The sequence below is a fragment of the Protopterus annectens genome, chromosome 11.part0 (assembly GCF_019279795.1).
Source record: "Protopterus annectens isolate FY-2018-M chromosome 11.part0, PAN1.0, whole genome shotgun sequence".
NCBI classification, from domain to species: Eukaryota; Metazoa; Chordata; order Ceratodontiformes; family Protopteridae; genus Protopterus; species Protopterus annectens.
In genome coordinates, this window is record NC_056745.1 from 1,215,669,249 (window position 1) to 1,215,692,592 (window position 23,344).

A 23,344-nucleotide genomic window follows, 5' to 3' on the forward strand; every position below is an offset into this window, starting at 1 on the left:
GTAGTTCTGTCCATGTATAGATAATTCACGGATTTGTTATCCTAAATGACCAACAGTCAAAAGGAAAAATGTCACCAAGGTTATTAGAAAGGGTGGATATGCACAGGCACATACAAACTATATTGCCAAGGACAAGGGAAAAATTAACTTTAAATGGAATAGATACAAAAGAATTTATCACTTGAGTGAAGGCTAAAAGTGGGATTCTGAAAGGTTTTACCCCATACTTCTCCAAGTTGTTAGAGTAATTAAAGATGTAGTATATTTTTTGGAGAAATGAAAAGGGCAGTGTGACAGAGTTCATGTGTAACATGCATATGAATTACAACTTTGACAATGCAGATTGACACACACACACACACACACACACACACACACACACACACACACACACACACACACACACACGCGCGCGCGCACACACACACACACACATATATATATATATATATATATATATATATATATATATATATATATATATATATATATATATATATATATATAAAACATCGTTGTAGTAAGGTACAATAGTTTTCCCACCCTAGGGGGTAAGATGTCTCCTACCCTTAAGGAAAAGCATTAAACTGTAAGGAAAACAAAGTTGCTGCCTAAAACATCTTACAATGAGAAAAAAACTGTAACAGATCTCATTTGAAACTTCAGAGTAATCAATCATGTATAACTGGTTTAGAAATCAATACTTTTTTATTGAAAAGTAAAATATATTAAAAAGATGAATGCTTTCGTCCTTAACAGAGCTTCATCAGATCAAACTCCAGATTACGTGACATAAATGTAATCTGGAGTTAGATCAGATGAAGCTCTGTTAAGGGTGAAGGTTCTTAACTATTTAGTATATTATTACTCTGAAAACGTTTGTGTAGTATGTTGCAAGACATGTCGTAAGTCTGTTGTAAGTCCAGAAAACTGGAGTCATGACTTCCAGAATGCTAATGCTTTATATACAAATGTGGGGGAATATATATTAATTCTGATGCTGCAGTTTCTTAAGAGTATTCCCTTTCTCTGAGGAAAAGTCCTCCAATTTAGTATATATAGGTAGCCTGCAAATGGAAGCAGAGTCTAATACTGGTGGATAAAATGCCTTAAAGTACTCACACACAATGTGCCAGCTTACTTTTATCAGCACTGGGGCTCCAAGCATCAGGTGTCACATGTGCGCTAGGAACTGAGTCAGGCCAAATATCATTTTACTTCACTCTCTCTCTTGCTTTTATTCTTTCATAAAAAAGTTACTTTTCAAATAACAGACTCCTCTTAATAATGCTCAGGTTTACATTCTCCTCTCTGTCCTCACATTATGAGAATCTAAGTGTTTTCATTTGAAAATGGTGAGCACTCTTGGCTAGTCAAGGAATAACATGCCAGGGAATAGGAATATTTTCTACGTATTAAATATAATGTTCTTCTCCATTCATTTCTATGCAGGCAATGTGACTTGTACAATATAACATTTTAATGCCTTTCCCTATATTTATCTCTAATTATTTTCAGGAGCTGATTAATATCTTCCTTTAGATGTATAACTTTTTCTTGGAGTTCTTTCCTTGGTTCCTCCTCTGTTAAATCTTGAAGTACAGCCTGAAGAAGTGACTGAAGCCACACATGGTTGTACTGCTGCCATTCAGTGAAAGCTGCCTTCACATGGCCGGCTGTGTAACTGATAAGACCTTCATCTTCCACAATTCGAGTTACAATCTTTACTGGGCACTGTGCAGTGATGTCTTGGATTCTCCTCAGTGCATCTATTCCAAGGGGGTTGCAACACATGCTGAAACAAGATAAGGTGCTCATTAAAATGGCCAATGCAAGCAGGGAAATACACTAAATCTAATACAATTTTAACAGGTCTTCTAATATATAAACAATAAGTATTTGATAATGTCTGAAGTTTGCTGATTGCACTGCTGTATGAAAGACATTTACATGCAAACATTTAAATTACACAGTGGTTGGATAGCACAGTGGCACATGGAATAGCATTGTTACTTCACAGCAAGAGGTTCTCTGGTTCAATTCATGTACGGGGTGCCTTCTGTGTGAAGTCTGCATGTCCTCTCTGTGTTCATGTGTTTTTCTTTTTTTTCTGACTGCTACAGCTTCCTCCCACAGTCCAAAAACATGCAGTAGATGCACTGGACACTAAAGTTGCCATAAGTTTGAGTGTATTTGTGAATGGTATGGAAGAAAAACTAGGACAGGGCTAACCACCCAGCTGTTTGCATATCATTCCTAATCATAGTTTAATAGGTTGGTGCTTTTATAAACAGAACAACCCTATGTAGCCTTGCCATGTATCCTTGGATGCATAGACAGTATATTTACCTCCCTTTTTGAAACAGGTCATACCACTTATTCCTGGGGTAAATTATGTGAATCCATCCAGTTATGAAAACTTCACTTGAAGGAAGTAAGTTGTTACACCATTTAAAATGCAAGGGAAGTTTAACTTTGTTCCATACATTGGATTGAATTCCTTGGGTAATGAAACACTCACTCTAAGATACCCTATTTATGTTACAATATAAGTTGTCAGATTTGAAGTGAGTGTTCCTAACATTATCAGTGTTTCTGAGATGTGGAAGATCTAGTAAAACAGGGTCTTTCATAGCCCAAAAAGCAAGACAAAGATCTTTGTGATGACCCCATTTAAACCCAGGGCAGTAACTAATGACTGTCTCCAGTAAGGGAGAGTCACTGAAAGCAGAGATAGAAATACACAATTTTCCCTAAGATTATACTGGGAATGGTCTCCAATCCTGGGACTGGACTATATGCTTCACTCCAGGTCCCCAAATGAGTCTACACATGAACCACTGCAGAGCACTGTGCCACAGTTCTAGGTATTTGATACACTTACTCTTAAATATTTGATATTCACACATTCAAACACTCTTGGGAAACACTGGCACAAATTTACCTACTTTGTCCTCTTTCCCAATTTACAAGGTAATGGCTACCACCAGTCAAATACCACAATACCCTTCAAAAGAGGTGTTAAATTACACTGAGTAAAATAAATATTAATATAAATGGTAGCATGTAATGTAATCAGTAATGCTTTTCGGAGTGGTCCTGGTGTTATTACAATAAGCATAAACACTCTCAGGTTATTAAAAGTACTTTCTAAGTAACCAACCCCAATAAAAGGTAGTAAAATATTTGATAAATAAAATGATTTAAAACATACATATACATACACACACACACACACACACACACACACACACACACACACATATATATGTATATATATATATATATATATATATATATATATATATATATATATATATATTTACACACACACACACACACACACACACACACACACACACACACCCACACACACACACACACACACACACACACACACACTGAATGATTAATTCCAATAAACCACAGAGTTTCAAACACAAGAATTATGAAAATAACACTGTAGGACAGGTTTTACACTGATTGTGGAAAAACTCTAACTATCCAATTGAAGTTCCCTAACTGTCTAAAGATTAACTGTCTCTGTCTAATCTAACTCAGCAAGGCAAGATGACACTCTTACTTCTGCAAGGCAAAATAAGAATATATTTTCAGTCTTCAGGCTGTAGTCTGACCCCCAATGACTGGAATAGCAACTCCTACTATCTTTGTTGAACAGCTCTGGAAAACTCTGAGTGATAACTACTGATCTGGAAAACAGCAAATGACTACTGAACAACAACTGAGCAACTACTATAACTACTGAACTGCTGAACGCTAACTAACTAGCACCTGCTTTTATAGCAGAATTTTTAAAAAGCCACAGAAAGCTGTTATGAGAATTCTACTCTCTCATATCAGACTTTAAAAAGTAAGCAATACAGTTGCCATGGAGATTATATTTCTTTCAGCTCAGGCACAAGGTGATATCACATCTAGGTCAGCTGACTGGCATAACCTACATTCAGAACTTGTACATTTGGTTAGCCAGAGGAACACAGTTTCATTCAAACATTTTACATAAATCAAAGTAATGTTCAAAAAACAAACTTATTTACAAAATTATAGCTAGTCATGCTGGCATATATAACACAGGTTTATTTACAATTATTTACAAGTATTTGCAAAATTTCAGCCAGTCATGCTAGCACAGGCAACAATAGCTAATATCCTCACATTACTCCCCTCTTTGAAGACTGAAGCTAGATTTTCAAGTGTCCCTAGAAAATCATTGCATGAGAAAAATGGGACTGACTGAAAATGTATCAACCCATACCCCTTCTTGACAGTCCATCTGCATTAGCATTATTGATCCCACTACAGTATTGAACAATCATGTCATATGCCTGTAGCCCTTTGCTCCACCTCAGTAACTTGGCATTTGGCTTACTGACTCTGTTTAGCCATGTTAAAGGGTTATGGTCTGTAACCACAGTGAATTTCTTGTATATAGGTAAGGCTGAAGCTTTTGCAATGTCCATACTATGGCTAGGCATTCTTTCTCCACAGCTGCATAACATTCCTCCCTGTATTGCAGCCTACACCTAAGGTATACAATGGGATGCTCTTCTCCCTCTGAGGAAAGTGGCTGAGTACAGCCCCCACCCCATAATTTGAAGCATCCACCTGTATAACAAATTTCATGCTGTAATCTGGACTAGCTAAAACAGGGGTTATTCCAAAGCCTCTTTAAGCTTCTGGAATGCCTTCTCACAATCTGTGGTCCACACTACTTGTTTTTCCTTGTTAGGCCATTAAGGGGTGCAGCTATTATACTATAGTTCGGCACAAATTACCTATAGACCTTGCTGTCCCTAAGAAAGCTCTCACCTGCTTTTTTGTAACAGGGACATACCACACCTGAATTGCTTCCACTCTGGCAGCGGGTTCTGGACTAATCTTACCACTCCCTACTCTATGTCTTAGGTAGGAGACCTCTGCCATACCCACCTGACACTTACTAGGCTTAATGGTCAACCCTGCCCTTTTTAATCTACCGAAGACCTCCCTGACATGTTGAAGGTGCTCTTGCCAGGAAAGACTGTAAATGGCAATATTGTCCAAATAAGCAAGAACATAATCTCCTGCTCCTAATAAGATATGATCTACTAACCTCTGTAAGGTTGCTGGGGGAATTCTTCATCCCAGAGGGCATCCTTGTAAACTCATATAACGCAAAGGGTGTTACAAAAGCTGACCTCTCTCTAACAATGGGAGTCAAGGTCACCTGCCAGTATCCCTTGGTGAGATCAATGGTGGTTAGACACTTAGTCCCACCTAGCTGTTCTAAAGTTCATCTGTTCTGTGCATGGGGTATGCAGCTGACTCTGTATAACTGTTTAACTTTTAACACTACTTTTGTGACCCTGCCCTACTCCCCTTCCACAGGAAGCTCAGTACCCTCTCTCAGCAGTGTCTCACTGTCAACCTGGATACCACCATTCACCTCTGTCCTTGCAGTCACCATGTCCATGGGAACACCAGTACCTACCAGCAGCTGTGGTTCACCTTCAGGCTCACTGCTACAAGGCAGCTCCCTCCCTGAAGTAACCACATCACCAGTCCCGGCTTCAGGACTAAGATCTGTCTGGATCTCCCCCAGGCTATGAGACCTATGTGCCTGTCTCCAAACTTGACTGCATGCTACTGCATGCACTCAAGGTACTACACTATCAAAATCATTCCCTAATAAGACATCTGCAGGGATACCCTCAAACACACCTACCTGCTTGTTCTCTTTTCCACTCTCCCAGTCAAGATGAACCCTGGCCAAAGGTATTTGGAATGGAGTCCCACCCGAAGCTTTTACTGATGTAGACTGCCCAAGCAAGTACTGCTCCTCCTTAGCTTCTGATATAACTATTGTGAGTCCTGCAGTGGTTGTGTCTCTTATAGCAGTGGTCTGTCTTCCATCTACTAAGATAGGTTACAAATTTTGAGGATAATTTGGCACCTCTGTTGTTTCCAGACAACTTATCACTGGCATTCTGTCATTCCCACGTGCTAGCTCCCTCACCTTTTGTTTCTCCCCTTGCTTCAATGAACATTTGTATGCTACATGGTCCCTCTGATTACCTTTGAAACATCTAATCACTGATCCTGACTGTGTTCTTGAACTAGTGGCTTCCCCTGTTACTGGTGAACTCTGTTGGAGTATTTTAGGCTGCCCCCATGGTTTCCCTTCGGTCCATGTGCAGCACTGGATATCCCTTTCTTATGCAGCGGTAGAGATCTCCTTTTTACCCCAACTTATTTGCTTAGTTAAACTCTTGGTCTGCTAACCTTATCCTCATGTCCTCAGGCAAAGTGCTTAGAGCTTGTTCCCTCACCAAAAGGTCTGGCAGGTCTTCAAAAGTGGTCAGCTGACACCCACTCATCCACCTGTGAAAGTATTTAAATCAGCAGTGTAATCACACGCACTTTCATCTGCCTTGCATCTATGTTCATGAAACTTTTTTCTATATATTTCAGTAGTTAATTTAAAGCAATCAAGTAAACATTGTTTTACACAATCATAATTTAAACAATCAAGATCAGACAGTTTAGTAATTGCAATAACAGCTCTGCCATGGAGTAAGGGGTCAGGAACCATACCCAGAGCCCTTGGTTAACATTATATTGTTTACATACCCTCTCAAATATATAAATACATCTATCAAATTCATCGCCCTCCTTGTACTGAGGAAAAAGTTTACTAACCTTTATGGCTTTTGGGTGTCAGTCATTCCCTTCCCCATTGCCTCCATAACACTGTCAAAGGGTTAGAAGCTCCTATTCATGCTGTCTCTGCCTCTCATTTTCTTCAGCTTCCACCACCAAATACTACAGTTCATACTGACGCTGCTTCTCTCTCTCTCTCTCTCTCTCTCTCCCTCTCTCTCCTCTGCTTCCAGTTCGAGTCTCCTTAACTCCAAACAAATTTTTAAGTCCTCTGAAGAAAAGATACACTATCTGGTTCAGAAGGCTGCTTATCCCCAACACCAAACTGGATATCCTCTGAGCTGCTGGTGTGCTCTGCAGCTGTGACTAAGGCTGAGATCATTGCTTTCTTAGTCTGATTGGCATGTACCAGTCCTTTGGCTTTGCACACCTTGGCCAACTGGTTCCTGGTCATCTTGCTATAATCCTCTGCTGACATCTTTGCCTGCTGTCCCTGACTCAACTGACTAAAAAATAATTAGAACTGCTGTAAAATGAAGCTCTGTATGTTTATCTTGTAGCTGTCAAGAGTGCGCACCTCAATATCCAAATTTTGCAGTAAAAAGCGAAATCCAAAGCTAATGTTCACCAGATGACAGTTTAATGAAGCGCTTTTCGTCTGCACTGTGTGCAGACTTCTTCAGACATACAAAAAACCTTTTTTAAAAAATTCCTTTAAAAGCATTTTAACCTAATGTAGTAGCCCAATCATAGCACACATTTAATTAAGATAATTAATTAGGACTGCTACATTGCTTGTTAACATGCACCATGAAGTAAGCCTAAAATAAACTTTTATACAAAACCCTCCATGAAGAACCAAAATGATGATTGTCAAACACCCTAAAGAAACTTCATAACAGAAGCATAAACTTGGAAATTAACACAATAAAAGTAAGCAAAGGTTCACAAACCAAAACTACATAGTAAAATTAAAAAAAAATTGAACAAATAAAATAAATCTAACAAGTGTATATGAACAAGTGACAGCTAATATGTACTTAGTTCATAGATGATGAGCTAAGGGAGTTACTAAACCATAATAACTTACTCTCACCTTTTCAAACTTTTCAATTTAATAATGCTGCTTACAGAACAGGACTCATTGAGACCTGGAAAGATACAAGCATCCAGTTTGATTTGCCAGGTAAGTTCTGATTCCTCTAACAAAAGATGTAAGGGTGCCCCTTCTGTCATTGTTCACCTGGTCTATTACTAAAAATTTGAAATTGTGGTTCATATGTTTTGAAATATGTTTGGCAAGTGCATTGTCCAATTTGTTCCTAGTTATTGCATATTGGTGTTCGTAAATGCATTCACGGAGTCTACGCTCGGTTTTCCCAACATAGAACGCAGGGCAACCTTGACATAATGCCATATACACCACCATTTTGGAGTTACAGTTGTACCTACTCCTTACCTTACATTGGAAGTTCTGTGTGGTGACTCTGTTAGTCTCTATTATGTATTTACAATAGTTACAACTTTGGCATTTGTACATGCCAACAGTTCTCGTGAAGTTGGAAGCAGGTTGTTCTAACAGTGATTTCAGGTTTTTGCCCCTTCTAAACGTAATGATGGGATGGTCACCAACTTTAGTAACAAAAGTGGGGTTACTCCTATATAATGCCTATTTTTTCTTTATGCTCTCAATACATTGGTAACTAGATGAATTAAATATTAAAATAAGTTTCGGACCTAAGTGTGAAAGTTTGTCCAAGTGGGTTATGGTGCACCCTTCTGTTGGTGAATGGGTGACGGTACTTTGTTCCAACTGATGGTGTTTTATGGTCAATAAAGGTTTATATATGCCATTACACCTTTTAACTGTAACTTCCCAGACTAAATCATCAAGGAGTTTTAAAGGGTAACCCCTATGTGTGAATATACTCATAAGTAGATCACATTCTTTGTGGAAATTATCATCCTGACTCACTATATGGGCTGCTCTAACAAGTTAACCTTTTATCACTGATCGTTTCTGGTGGCTACGGTGGCAACTTGTAAAATGCAAGAAGGAATTTGAGTATGTGGTTTTCCTATGAATGTTGGCTACATAATTACACGCTTCACAGTTTTTTGACAATGAGATGTCAAAATAAGTTGTAGTTACATTACTATAAGAAGAAGTGAAGCTCAAAAAATGTGTAGATTTATTAAATTTATCCAACATCATGTTGCTGATGTTAACATCACCTTTTACTACGATGAAGATATCATCCAAATAGCGAGTGTAAAATGTGATGTATTTCATTAGTTCAGGGTTCTTAAACACAAATTCAGTTTCCCAATGTGCCATGACTGCATTATCTATGCTCGCCCCACAAGGGGAGCCCATGGCAACTCCCACTTTTTGTAAATAGAAATTCTCACCAAACATGAAATAATTACTGTACAAAATTATTTCAAGTAGTTCGACGACCACAGAAATTTCCATTTTGGTGGCTCCATTTTCCTAAGAACTAAAGTGACCCATTCAATGCCAGTATCATGTGGTATGCACATATAGAGGTCTTTCACGTCGACTGTAAGGAAGTTGTTACTTGTGTCAAATGCTAACTTGTCAATTTTCACAAGGAAAGACCATGAGTCTTTACAAATTTGAGTTTCAAACACCAGATATTTCTGTAATATAGAATCGAAAAATTTGGCACATGGGTAGGTAGGAGATCCATGACCGTCAACTAATGGTCTCATTGGAGGGTCAGTGATGCTTTTATGAATTTTTGGTATACCAAAAAGGTACAGAAACCTTGGATAAGTGGTGGTCATGTAATTAAACATTTTTTGTTCAATCCTACCTTCAACAAACATGTCTTCTATGCTGCTCTTTATGGATCTATATGCTCTGTTGACCTCAGAAAGTGAACTAAGTGAGTATGAAGGGCTATCCAAAAGTTGAACCATACGTTCATGATAATCTAGGTTATCAAAAATTACCAGCCCACCTCCCTTGTCGGGCTTACAGATACATATATCTTGCGTTCGAATATAATCAAGATATTCACATTCAGCTTTACTGATATGGTCATTCCTTTTAGACTTATAAGTGTGCTTAACCCCCTGCCTGATATCCAGCTCGCACATCTGCTCAAAACTTTGTACTAGTGGGTGCAAGGGGGGTTATATGTACTGGCAATTCTAAATGGGTCAATGTTAATTCTATCAACACTAGCACCCATCATCAAGTTAAAATTCAATTTCCGTGAAAATAACTTGACGTCAATGATAGTTTTGACCAAGTCAAATGTCTTTTCAGAAACATATGTATAGCCCTTAGATAAAAATTCAACAATGTCAGTAGAACAACAACAGAAGAAAAGTTATACACTTTAAAATCGGCTGTGGAGTTTGTAATAATAGCAGGCTTAGTTATTACCCTACTAGTGACACTGTTATCTAGTCTATGATCCAAGGAGTCACGATCATGCAATTCCAAGTCACTCAAAATTAGACTGTTATCAGTGGAGTGGGAATTGTTATTCACTGAATGGAAGTTGTGATTATCAGAGTCAATATTGTCATCAGTAAGTATAGTAAAGTCAACGGTTAGATCAAGGTCCCAACATACTGCACAGTCCATAAATGTTAAGTCCTGTATGTCTTGGACCTCTGCTTGTTCGCCCTGCTTTGGGCAAAATTGTTCTGTTGTTTGGGCCTGGTTCCAGACTGGTGGGCAACCCGAAAATTTGAGTTCTGTTGTATGTGGGTACCTTGTGATTGATTACGATTATGTAATCTCTCACTTCTCCTCACTTAATTTTTTGACTCTAAATGACCGTTGTTTGAACCCATATTCTCGTTGTGTAAGGAACTCTTGGTGTTGGCCATGTTTTGAGTCACATGTGTAGCTGCATTATCTGCTGCATGTACAGGGGCTCCATTCTGTAAACGGTTTAAACCATGCCATACTTGTGCAGGTGAAAGAATGGGGTCTGCAGTATTGTCCTTATATGCTTTAAGGTCACGGTCCAGCTTTTTTACTTTGTTGTTCTTAAGCTTACTCAAATATTGGTCAATACTGGAAAAAATACGACTATATTCGTATTTATAGCAGCCAAATTCATTATGTTGTTTAATGCTGGAATCTAACTCCGTGACCCTGATGTTTAGATCGTTAACCCATATAGTGTAATGCTTGATCATTACTTCGTAATTCGAAGCCTTGCCGGTCAAACAGAGCCACCAATTCATTGTAAAAGTCAGAATTAGTAACTGCACCAGTTGGAAACTGGGAGCGCCGTAACCCCTTAGGGACAATTTTGCATGTAAGCCACTCAGAAAAATATGAAATTTTGAGTTGTAGTTTCTTAAGCTTAACCAGCAAGTTGTCTAAGTCTTTAAGTTTGTCCACAATATCAGGTGTTAAGTTAAAGTCTGAAGGGTTACCTTGGCTGCCTTCAAGTCATGTGTCGTTTGAGGATGTAAAAGTAAACATGTCCGCTAACCAAGCACCAAGCACTGGAACATCCATATGGTTGCTGCCATTGTCAATAAGCTTGTTGCCAAATTCTTGTGTATGGTTCCCTGCTGAGTTATTAACATCCACTTGACTAGTTCCTTTACTGGGAGGCTGACGACCCACAGCCTCACTGTTGTTTTCTACTGCCGATAAATTTGTGGTTAATACTGCTGGTTGATGGCAGATTTATACTGAAGAAGAAGAAGGGTTTAAACGTCCCGCCAATTCGGCTCGGTTGTTGTCTCCATTAGTAGGTGGAAGCAAATCATGGAGGGCTCGTTGTTGTGTGTCAAGCTGCTCCAACCTGTCACACAAAGAGTTCATCCTCGATAGGAGAGAATCCAGGATGGAAGTATTAACAAGATTAGAAACCAAAGCTGGTGCTGGAGTTCCAGCACTATCACAGCCCGTAAAAAGTTCCGGTGTAGAGTTAGCCGAGAAGTCGCTGGGGCTACTAGCAAAACCTGAAGCCATAACAAACTGAGAATGCAAACGAAAATAAACACCAAGATATCCAAGTAAAGTTTTGCAGTAAAAAGCGAAATCCAAAGCTAATGTTCACCAGATGACAGTTTAATGAAGCGCTTTTCATCTGCACTGTGTGCAGACTTCCTCAGATATACAAAAAACATTTTTTTTAAAAATTCCTTTAAAAGCATTTTAACCTAATGTAGTAGAGTAATAAAGAGTGCGCACCTCAATGACAACTACCCACAGGCCACTAAAGCTCAATTAAAATCCCACATTGCTGGTACCAAATAATGTGGCGGCCCCACTTAAACCTGGGGCAGTAACTAAGGAGCCTCAATCCTCATGACTGTCTCCAGTAAGACGGCATCACTGAAAGCAGAGACAGAAATACACACATTCCCCTAAGAGTACATTGGAAACAGGCTGAAAACATGGGACTTGAATATATGCTTCACTTCAGGTCCCGAAATGAGAGTTCACACTAACCACTGCAGAGCACTGTGCCCCAGTTCTATGTATTTGACACACTCACTCTTAAATATCTGATATTCACACATACAAGCACTCTTGGGAATGACTGGCACAGACTTAGCTACTAGGTCCTTTTCTCCAAATTACAAGGTAATGGATGCCACCAGTCAAATATCACAATACCTTTCAAAAGAGGTGTTCAATCTTATTGAGTAAAATAAATATTAATATAAATGATGGTATGTTATCCAATGAGTAAGACTTTTCAGAGTGGCCCTGGTGTTATCACAATAAGCATTAACACTCTCAGGTTATTATCTAACTGAAGTTCCCTAACTGTCTAAAGATTAACTGTCCTGTCCAATCTAATTAACTCAGCAAGGCAAGATGATACTCTTACTTCTACATGGCAAAATGAGAATATATGTCCACTCTTCAGGCTGTTGCCTGGTCCTCAGCAAATGGAATAGCAACTCCAACTATTTCTGCTGAACAGCTCTGGAAAACTGTGAGAGATAACTACTGATCTGGAAAACAACAACTGACTACTGAACAACAACTGAGAAACTACTACAGCTACTGAACTACTGAACTTTGACTCAGCACCTGCTTTTATAGCAGAATTTTTAAAAAGTCACAGAAAGCTGTTATGAGAATTCTACTCTCTCATATCAGACTTTCAAAAATTAAACAAAACAGCTGCTGTGGAGATATGATTCTTTTCAGCTCTTGCACACAGTGATATCACATCTAGGTCAGCTGACTGGCATAACCTACATTCAGAATTCTTTTTTAAAAACATGTACATTTGGCCGGCCAGTTGAACACTGTTTGATTCAAATATCTTACAAAAATCAAAGTAATAATCAAAAAAAAAACTTATTTTACAAAATTATAGCTAATCTTGCTGGCATATATAACACAAGGTAATTTATAATTATTTACAAGTATTTACAAATCTTCAGCCAGTCATGGTAGCACAGATAACAAACTATTTCCTATGTTGGAGCTTTTCTCCCTGGGCCTCTACTGAAAATGGACATAAATCCAGTTAGACCAGCCCGGTCAACAAATGTAAAATAAATAAATAAATAAAAATATCCTCACAATTTTCATACTAGAGTCTGTACAGTGTGCACTCAAAAAACAGTATGGGAAAAACCATTGTCTGCATTTCTCTGTTTTGTTGTTAATATACAGAAAGGACTAATATTTATTTGTGCTTAGTCCATTTTTATTCTTCTGTGTTTGAGCTATGCACTGAATCTGGCTATGTCCAAATGTACAACTGTTTTTGGTTTGGATTATATATATATATATATATATATATATATATATATATATATATATATATTTATATGCATGTGTGTGTGTGTATGGTTCTGTGTATGATCAAACTAATTAATTGAAAAAATATGACAAAAAAAGGTTGAATATACACAATACCAAAAACAAAAAAATATTGAATGAAATAATATAAGAAAGTAAAATGATTTCCTCTCTGGAGATTAACACTAAAACCCCCATAACACTATCCTCAAATTCATCTGAATAGTGGCAGTGTTAGTGGAAGGTTTCTGTGAAAGTAAGGTGTAGGGTTAGGGTTGAGGGAAGGAACATCATTAGGATTATGGCTAGCATCCATTACAAAAGAAGGCAGGGAGCTCTGCCATCCTGCACCATCTTAGTTGTTCTTCTTTTGGCTTTTCCCAGTTAGGGGTCACCACAGCAGAACTCCGGTCCGCTAATGATTGGCAGTAGATTTTTACGGATGCTGAGGTGCCAGCCCAACACCCAACCTTCAACGAAAGCACACCTATCACACATATCTTTTGAATGCCACCCAACCACGGGGAGGACATGCAGACTACACACAGAAGGCACTCCAGCTGAGAATCAAATGGGAGAACCTCTTGCTGTGAGGTGACAATGCTACCGCTGCACCACCGCGGCATACATCCTGCACCATCTTAGTAATGGGTGCTAAACTAAACACTAACACTGGCCCTTCACTCAACCCTAATCCCATACCTTATCTTCATAAATACCTTCCCATAACAATGCCACTACACAAGACACACTTGGACACACAAATATTCACAAACATACATAAGCAACACTTTACCTATCCCCTAACCTAACCCTGGCCCTAACCCTAAAATACACAAGCATACAAAATCTATCCTTCACTCAACCCTGATCATAGCAGTAACTCACATACACATGCACAAACACTCTCACCCCTCCAACTCCACTTACCTGTCTTGACATTACACCGTTGACATTTCCACTGCTCATCTATCTGTACAATCAACATTAAACCACCGCCTTGCATTGTGGAAGAAATGGCATTCAACAAAACATAAGGGACCTGTGTGCACTGCATGTTTACATATTTCTTTCCACAAATTATTAATGCTTTCACATTTGAAAAATACATGCTCAGAAGTTTCAAACTCTCCACATTTATTACATATTCTATCTTGCTTTTTTTTATGGCATCTTTGCCTTAACCAGCAATTTTCTAATAACAATCACCATAAAAAATCATTACATTCTTAGCCTTTTTATAGTTATTATATCCCATCATTATGGCTTTTTTTCTTATCTATTTCTAATCCCCAGATTCTCAAAATTTTGCCAATATGGCGGCCGACCAATCCACGTACGTGCTCGTATAACGTGCGCGAGTGCTCTATCACTAGTGCTGCACGTTCCCAGCCCCCGTATGCAAATTACCCCATTTCCAGGTGAAAACCATGCAAATGAGGTAAATCTACCATCCAGAAAGCAGGAATCAGGGCATGCAGGACTAGAGTAATATGCAGAAATGTACTCGGTTAGTAACCGAGTAAGGTACTGCAAAATCCAAAAAGGAGCTACGACAGCTCCGATCTCTGCTTTTTAAGCATAGGGCAGCAGCATGCAAATGGGATTGGGGGGAAAATAATAAAATAAATCTAAAATAAGCATTCTAGCTAAAATCAGTATTCTGCCATGCAAGTCAATGGCAGGCAGAAGACAACCTGGCCAGTGAATAGTAGTTGCTAAGGGGGGAAGCTCAGTGTGAGACATGTAACTATGCAATAGCAGGCAATCCTAGGCAAATGAGGGGAAGGATAGTGAATCCTAGTTTTCTCCAGCATGTGAGGCAGGTCCCAACAGTGTAAGAGCATGAATAGCTGCGTGCAAGACTAAGAGGTAGGTGACATCATGGGTGGGTGTGTCAGGTATACTGTAAGCAGACTGGAGCCCTGTGGCTTGGGTTTGCGTCTAGTGTAGCACAGCTAAGCTAGGGGGGTGTCTAAACTTGCCTAGCACTCTTTACAAAGTGTAAGCGGGTGCCACTCTCCGGGTTTTACAGGAAGAAAAAAGAAGTTAAACCAATAAATAGCAGCAGTGTGCACATATGAGCACTCTGTTTGCGTGGCGAGCACACGGGCTTAAACAGGAAGGCAATGGGAAGGGGAAAAAGCAGTAGGAAGGTATTCAAGGAGAACTAGCTTAGCTGGCAGGTGAAATGTATCAGAATCAGCCAATTACACAGGCAGCAGACCAGCCCAGCCCAGAACACTACTATAAACTAAGCAAACACCTTCCCCTCTGGTTTTTCCCACACTCTACACCACTGGTGTATAAAAGTTTGGAAATTTTAACAAACAAACCTACAAAATGAGAAGGGCTGCAGCAGGCAACATAGAACAACATGTGCAAGAGGCTGAGGGTGATGAGGATGTGAATGCTACTGAACAACCCACAGTGAGGAGACAGAGAAGAGACTAAAAACCCAGGGTAACCTACCAGGGGTTACATGAGCTGGAGATAGTGGAGCGCTATAGGGTGGACAGAGACCTCCTACGGCAAATTGTTGAGCTGTGCTGGCCAAACCTGACACACCAAACTGACCGAGGGAAACCCATCCCAGTGGACACCAAGGTATGTGTAGGCCTAGGTATACTAGCCACAGGTACCTCCCAAAGAACAACTGGGGATATCATGGGGATCTCACAGGCATCAGCATCCAGAGTATTCCACCAGTTCCTGGATGCCATGTCAGCACATGCCAGTGAGCATGTATATTTCCTCAACACCCATGAGGTGTTGACAAGCAATATGCATCTCTTTCACCAAATAGCAGAATACCCTGGGGTAGTGGATGTGATAGACTGTATGCACATACACATCAAAGCATCACCTGGTGAGCAGGGTAGGGCCTACATCAACCGCAGGGGCATCCCCTCCATCAACTGCCAGGTTGCTTGCAATGCCCAGCGCATTATAATGAATATGTGTGCTGGCTGCCCTGGAAGCTATGACGATTCCCACATATGGCATCTGATGCACCTGTACCAGAGATTTGCCAGTGTGGACATCCCCTACGGTCACCTAGTGAGGGATGCTGGGTACCCACTGGAGCCGTGGCTGATGACACCCATCAGAAGTGCACACACACCTAAACAGCAGTGCTATAATGAGGCACATGCACAGGCCAGGCATATAATACAGAGTGTGTTTGGGATGCTCAGGTCACAGTTCTGGTGTCTGGAAACATCCGATGGAGCCTTGCAGTATTCACCAGCTACATGTACCCAAATTGTTATGGTATGGGATATGCTACACAATATGATCCTGCAGAAACAGCTGCAGCAGGAACAGCATGGGGCAGGGCCACACAGCCTCCCACCAATGCCAAGGCCTGCACAGCTATAGAGCGACCCAGAAGAGGAACAACCTGAGCCTGCCCCAGTAGGCAGAAGGAATTGTGCCCAGTGCGCCCTGGCCTTGACAAAGAGGCAACGCATAGCACATGCACTGACACATTAGGAGCCCAGGGAACGACACCTCTCTCTGACTCGCACATACAGTAAAAGGGATGCCAAATATGACACTACCTGTGCCCAACCATGTATAGGGAGTGTACTATGTACATCTAACATAGGCAGCCCTCCAGCACCATCCGCAAGTCTTGCACACCCTCAAGGTAAGTCAATCAACCTATCAATTGCCAAATGGAGTAGAATGTGTTGTTACCTGTAGCTATGGTATGGATGTGAGCATGCGAGAGAATTGGGTGGCTGAATGTTATGTCAGCAGACAGTAGACACCCATAGTGGCACCATGACATTTGCAACACATACTGGAGTCACTAAAGTAGGCAGTACTACACAGGGTGACAAATCTCACTGCAGAAAATGTGCTGTGCGACATGTGTGTCCATATGACCCACACATGCCAGTCAGGACAGTTCACATACCCAACAACAGTCTCAGCCAGCAGAACAGGTGCAGACAAACCCAAACAGAGCCTGTGGCATGGCCCCAGAATGATGGCTTGAACCCCCCAGGCCTACACAGACAGACCACAGCATGGCAGGCAGTGGGATGTTAGTTCTGAAGAGTAGGAAGACAGATAATAGTATGTAGGGCAACCAAAGCCATGATCTGTAGTACACTGGTATGCCTCTAGTCAGCATGATAGTTAGCAATACAGAATGAAATGGAGTACCTGACATACCAGTACGGTCATAGCAAATGTGTACATGTTTTATGTGTGCCCCCCACATCCTACATAGTAATGTAATAACAGTCAGGTGTGCCCCCCAAACATGTGTAGAAATGTAGAAATAGTCAAGTGTGCCCCCCTATCCTACATAGTAATGTAATACTGTCAGGCATGCCCCAACCCTATGTAGAAATGTATAAATAGCCAGGTGTGCCCCCCATCCTACATAGTAATGTAATAACAGTCAGGTGTGTCCCCCCCACTCCTGTGTAGAAATGTAGAAACAGTCAGATGTGCCCCCTGCTATGCAGAAATGTAGTAACAGTCAAAGCCAAATGATCGATGGATACCCTGCAGAGACAGCATGCTACCTGTTGGTGTACAGCACAAAGGTCAGCACTGCAGCACAAACTACCTGGACATGATCCACAGATTCAATACAGACGGCCATACTGGGCATGCTCACACACACAGAGAAATGATGGCAATGTCAGTCTACAACATACTGAAAGGTCATACTGGGCATGCTCACACACTGAAACACATAAAGGCCATGACTGCAAACACCAGTGGACCAGACATATCTGACAGTTGCAGTTGTTAGTGCAGGCAGTCGTCAGTATACACCACTCATGCCTTGCACACACAGTGGATAGGAATATAGACATATATGTCAGGACAACACACTATAATAAGCCAAATGTAGACGTACATAGATGTGTGGAAGAGGGTCACTGTGACAAGGAGCCATCCAGGCCTGTTCCACCCAGCATACAGCCAAATGGCCCCAAACACATGAGGTACAAATGTCACTCACTGCAGATACTAGCCACCAGTATCTGTCAGCATTACAGACTATGTGGTGCATGTGCCAGTTTTGCAACATGACTGTACAAGGAAGTAGTCATCTAGCAGCTGTATACACGTACTGTGACATACGACTCCATGTGGGCCCACATGTGGCGTGCCAACCCGTAGATGAATGGGTTATAGCCCATGCAAACATCACCCTCCCCATAGCCCTACTATGACAAGCTTGCTGAGGTAATCCAATGTGAAATACACCTTTGGGAGAGTTGTAGCCCAGTAATTTCCATGGCGCATCCCATAACTGTGTACTGCTGTAGTGTGATAAACTAGTTAGGTAGGAGTTCTAACCCCAGACTTGGCAACTGTGTGTGCGTGTCTGTCTGTGTCTGATTGTGTATACAGCAATGCTTTTTAGGGTACTCACACTCCTTACAATTCATATTTGGCAAGGCTGCTGATGTCACCCACCTAGAAATACACCTCTGGGAAGGTTGTTGCCTAATAATCTATGTAGCGCGTCCTATAACTGCGTACTGCTCTAGTGTGATAAAGTAGTTAGGTAGGTGTTCTAACCCCAGACTTGGCAACTGTGTGTGTGTATGAGTGCATTTGTGTGCGTGTCTGTCTGTCTCTGATTGTGTAGAGAGCAATGCTTTTTAGGGTACTCACACTCCTTACAATTCATATACTCAACTTTGGCAAGGCTACTGATGTCACCCTCCTAGAAATACACCTCTGGAAAAGTTGTTGCCTAGTAATTTCCGTAGCGCATCCTGCAACTGCATACTGCTGTAGTGTGATAAAATAGGTAGGTGTTCTAACCACCCCAGACTTGGCAACTGTGTGTGTGTTTGTGTGCATGTCTCTCTGTATCTGATTGTATAAAGATCAATGCTTTTTAGTGCACTCAGACACATTACAATTCATATACTCAACATTGGCAAGGCTACTGATGTTACCCTCCTAGAACTACACCTCTGGAAAGGTTGTAACCCAGTAATCACAGTAGTGCATCCAGTAACTGCATACTGCTGGAGTGTGATTTAGAACTGTGGTAGGGTTCCAGCTCCACCCATGGCTGTTCTGGATGTTTTGTGTGTGTTTCAATGTCTGTGTAGGGAGCAATGCATCATAGGCTAGACACTCGCAGTACATTTCAAATGCCCTAATTTGGTAATCCTGCTGTCATTCCTTGTAAAATGCATCTTTGGGGAAGGAGTACTTCAGTAATCCCCATGGTGTGTCCTATAACAGCCCCATGCTGTAGTGTGATATACACCTCTGTCAGGGGTTCTATACCCACACATGTTGGTTGTGGATATTTTGTGTGTGTCTCACTGTCTGTGTAGGGAGCAATGCATTTTAGGCTAGTCACTCTCACTACATTTCAAATGCCATACTTTGGTAATCCTGCTGATGTCATTCAGTGTGACATACACCTTTGGGGAAGGAGTACTCCAGTAATGTCCATGGCACATACTATAACTGCATAGTGCTGTAGTGTAATAAACTAGCTAGGTAGGGGTTCTACTCCCAGATATGACAGGTATGTGTGTGTTTGTAACTCGTATCCTAGGTGGAGGTGGATGTGCGTGTGTGACATCTGGGTCCAATGTGTGGCAGGTTTTGCAAACTTCTTATATGGCGGCCCTAGTACATATCACAATGCCACTGTACAGGGATAACAGCTGTGAAATAGCCGAGAGGCTGGAGTGCATATCCATACCCATACATTTGACATCAAGGCAGGCAATCACAGTTAGCAACCCCAGTATTACCCAGAGCACACTCTCACCCATGTCTCATACACACACACATGCCTAGGCAACAGCCAATATGTGGGTAGTACACTGCATATTGGCCACTGATAGTAACTATGGAGTGATATCAGTGGGCTACAGAGGGCAAGTCACCCTATCCATCTGTCCAATATGCACATACATGCAGACAGTACACCACCTCCATGTTTCCCAATGGACACCTGCACCACCTGTGGTGCCTTCACATGTGACCCACAACAGACATACCATGCCTGACAACATGCCCTGTATGGACAGATGCCACTGACACCAGGGAATGCTGTTAGCATGCTATCAATGTAGGTGCAGGGTAAACCTGCTGCCCATTACCAGTCCCTGCCACAGGTGGGCAAGACTGGAACATCTGATGATAATCTGTGTTCACAACATGGGCCAGACACCCCAGGTACAGTTCCACATGTCACTGTACATGCATGTGGGAGGTGTGCACATGCTTGACACCATCCATGTCATGGACTAAGGAACACATACATGGCAAGTGATGCACAGCATTGGCCACACACAATAGTCACCCAGGTGACTGGATGGGGGATATAATACCCACCTGTGTGGGCAAATGCAGAAACTACAGACCTGAGGCACAATGCAGACCATTGTCATGTGGCCTGATGCCAAGGTATACCCATTGCCTACCCTTGTATAGCCTGCTGGCACAGTCAACCACCACACACCCGTGCAGACATGCACCTATGCATGTCAGTACTGGCACCCTGTGTGTTTGTGTGTGTGTTGTATGGTTCGTATGTTTATATCCACACTCATCCACACTCTGATGTCTGACACCTCCTCATAATCTTTGCCCATACAACCCCTGTATGACCCATGTGGTGCATGTGATACCTGCACAGTGATGTGTTGCGGCAATCCTACTACTGATGAGTTGTACTATTGGCCTGCCAAGTGTGTAAATGTGTGTGCGTCCCTGTGAGATTGTGGCTGTGTTGACGCTGGCATCTGTTCATGCGGACAGGCATATGTACATCACCTACCGTATAGCTACTGTATCCCTGTTGCAGATGTCACTCACCATCACATATATGTTCTGAGTTCTCCACAACAGGTAACCCATGTGGTGCACCCAATAACTGCATCAAACTGTGATAGCACTGCATAGTTGTCAGGGGTTCGATACCCTGTGTTGGTAGATGTGTGACACAAACATGCTTCAGTTTTACTCCCCCACCCCTCCCTGACATGTATTTGCCTCTGTCTGCCTCTCCCACTCCCTCTCTGGTGGATGTGGAGACCCACACCTGCTTTGTTTAGGCAGCAGCATGTGTATTTTCAGTGATGCTCATGATCAGCTGATGGCCTCTGCATGAATTGCAGCCCTCCCCTAGCTGATTGCATGTGGAACAGCTGTGGTAACATTCCCATAGCCAATTGCATGGAAACACACTCCAATATCTATGAACATCATGGCGGTGTTGGCCCTTTTCATTCACTGTGAGCAGGAACTAGATCTGTTGTTTAGCAAACAGCATCTCAGATGGATTGGGGATTTACCTCTAACAACATACACTGTGGAAAGAGAGCAACAAACAAAAGGGGGAAGTGCTAGACCTGACTACAGACTGTAAGTACTGATATACTGCATTTGGAGTGATTTTGGTTTCCCAGTGTTTGTCTGGATATGGCTTTCATACATGTCTCAATACCTGCCACGTCAGTTCCATGTTTATAAGGAATCCCCATCTGCAGGGTCATCTGCAGACTGGGCAGTGTGCCTTTGGTTTCATATGTTACCCCATGGAGCATCTATCTGTGGACTGCAGAAAGGAGTGTTTGGATTGCAGTCTGTAGATGGTGAAGGCCGTGACAGTTACTGACTTCATATCCCTCATAGGACATATGTTGCAACAAACCCCGTTACAACAGTAAATGTATGAGGTTATGACATCAACATGCCAATATTGCCCCTGTATATGTGCTTCCAGCCACACCTCTGTCAACCTTTGTACATATGTCATGCACGAAGTGGTGCATATGTGCTGTACACCATAATTACTGTCATCATATCTGATAACAAGCCAGTGATATAGTAGACTGCTACATATGTTATGTACAGTAGAGGTTATATTTCATGACATAACCTAGACATTCTGTGGATGTTTGTACAGTACTGAAGTATGTGTACTTATGGTGAATGTCAACATTGTGTGTATTGTTAATATGTACTTTAGCCTGTGTACAGACTGTGGTAGATGTCAATGTTCTAGTTCCCCTCCTATCTGATGTTACATGCTGCCCCACTGTATGGTACCATATTGGCGTACATGTTTGTAGAGCCATACACATACGTTTCATACCACAGACTGCCATCAGACCAAACTGTGTAGCAGCCCAGTATATGTAGGGGCAGTCTGTGAGTGACCCATATGAGGATGGTGTAGAACAGATAGGCCATATACTGTAATATTATGCTAGCTTACCAGATGTGGCTGTGGCTGAGTTCACATTGGTTGTGGTTATGCACTTTCAAACAGGTGTATCTTACCCTGTGCTGTGACATGCCTGTTGAGCCTGCTATATATGGTACATATGCATTCCCCCATAGGAGATGTAGGCCAGTCTGCCTGTAGCCTGCACAGTGCATTGTTACATGCCTAGCAGCTTAGTGTACTTACCCAGTGAGATGTCATGTGCAGATACTTGCCAGATGTACTGCTGCCGGGCCTCTCTTATAAGTCATGTATGTCAGACAGAGCAGTGGGATGCTGTACAGATGTATGTCAATAACTAGTGGGTAGTATGTGGCCATGGCACACCTGTACCAGCGGTCATTATGTGTCAGGCCAGACAGGAGTGTGTGACTGCATAACCTATGGTGGCAAATGTATACCAGTCATTATGTGTTATACCAATCTACCTGGCTGTCTACATCCATATTGTCAGGCATGGTACACATGTTGTGCACTAAGGGCTTATGTGTATACCTCTGGACTGTACAGGATGTGTAAGAATTTCCACATATATTGGACAATATCTCTGCTGCAGTCTACAGGGGCATTACATGCTAGCAACGGTACTTTACAATGCTGTCCTTAGGATGTGTTTCAGTATCCAATGGCACACATGTTATAAGCAGCTGTGACCTCCCACACACACC

General features: G+C 41.5%; 1 protein-coding gene across 5 annotated transcripts in view; it reads right to left on the minus strand.

Annotated features, from left to right (window-relative positions):
• Window positions 1-500: 500 nt before the first annotated feature.
• The window catches only part of LOC122815796 (protein NLRC3-like), a 590,699-nt gene continuing 567,855 nt past the window's right edge, over window positions 501-23,344 (minus strand). For all 5 annotated transcript variants that reach the window (XM_044088586.1, XM_044088585.1, XM_044088587.1 and 2 more), the window contains one exon: window positions 501-1,795. In XM_044088586.1, coding sequence (XP_043944521.1) covers window positions 1,480-1,795 — 316 coding nt within the window. In that variant the 3' untranslated portion in view covers window positions 501-1,479. The remainder of the gene's footprint in view (window positions 1,796-23,344) is intronic.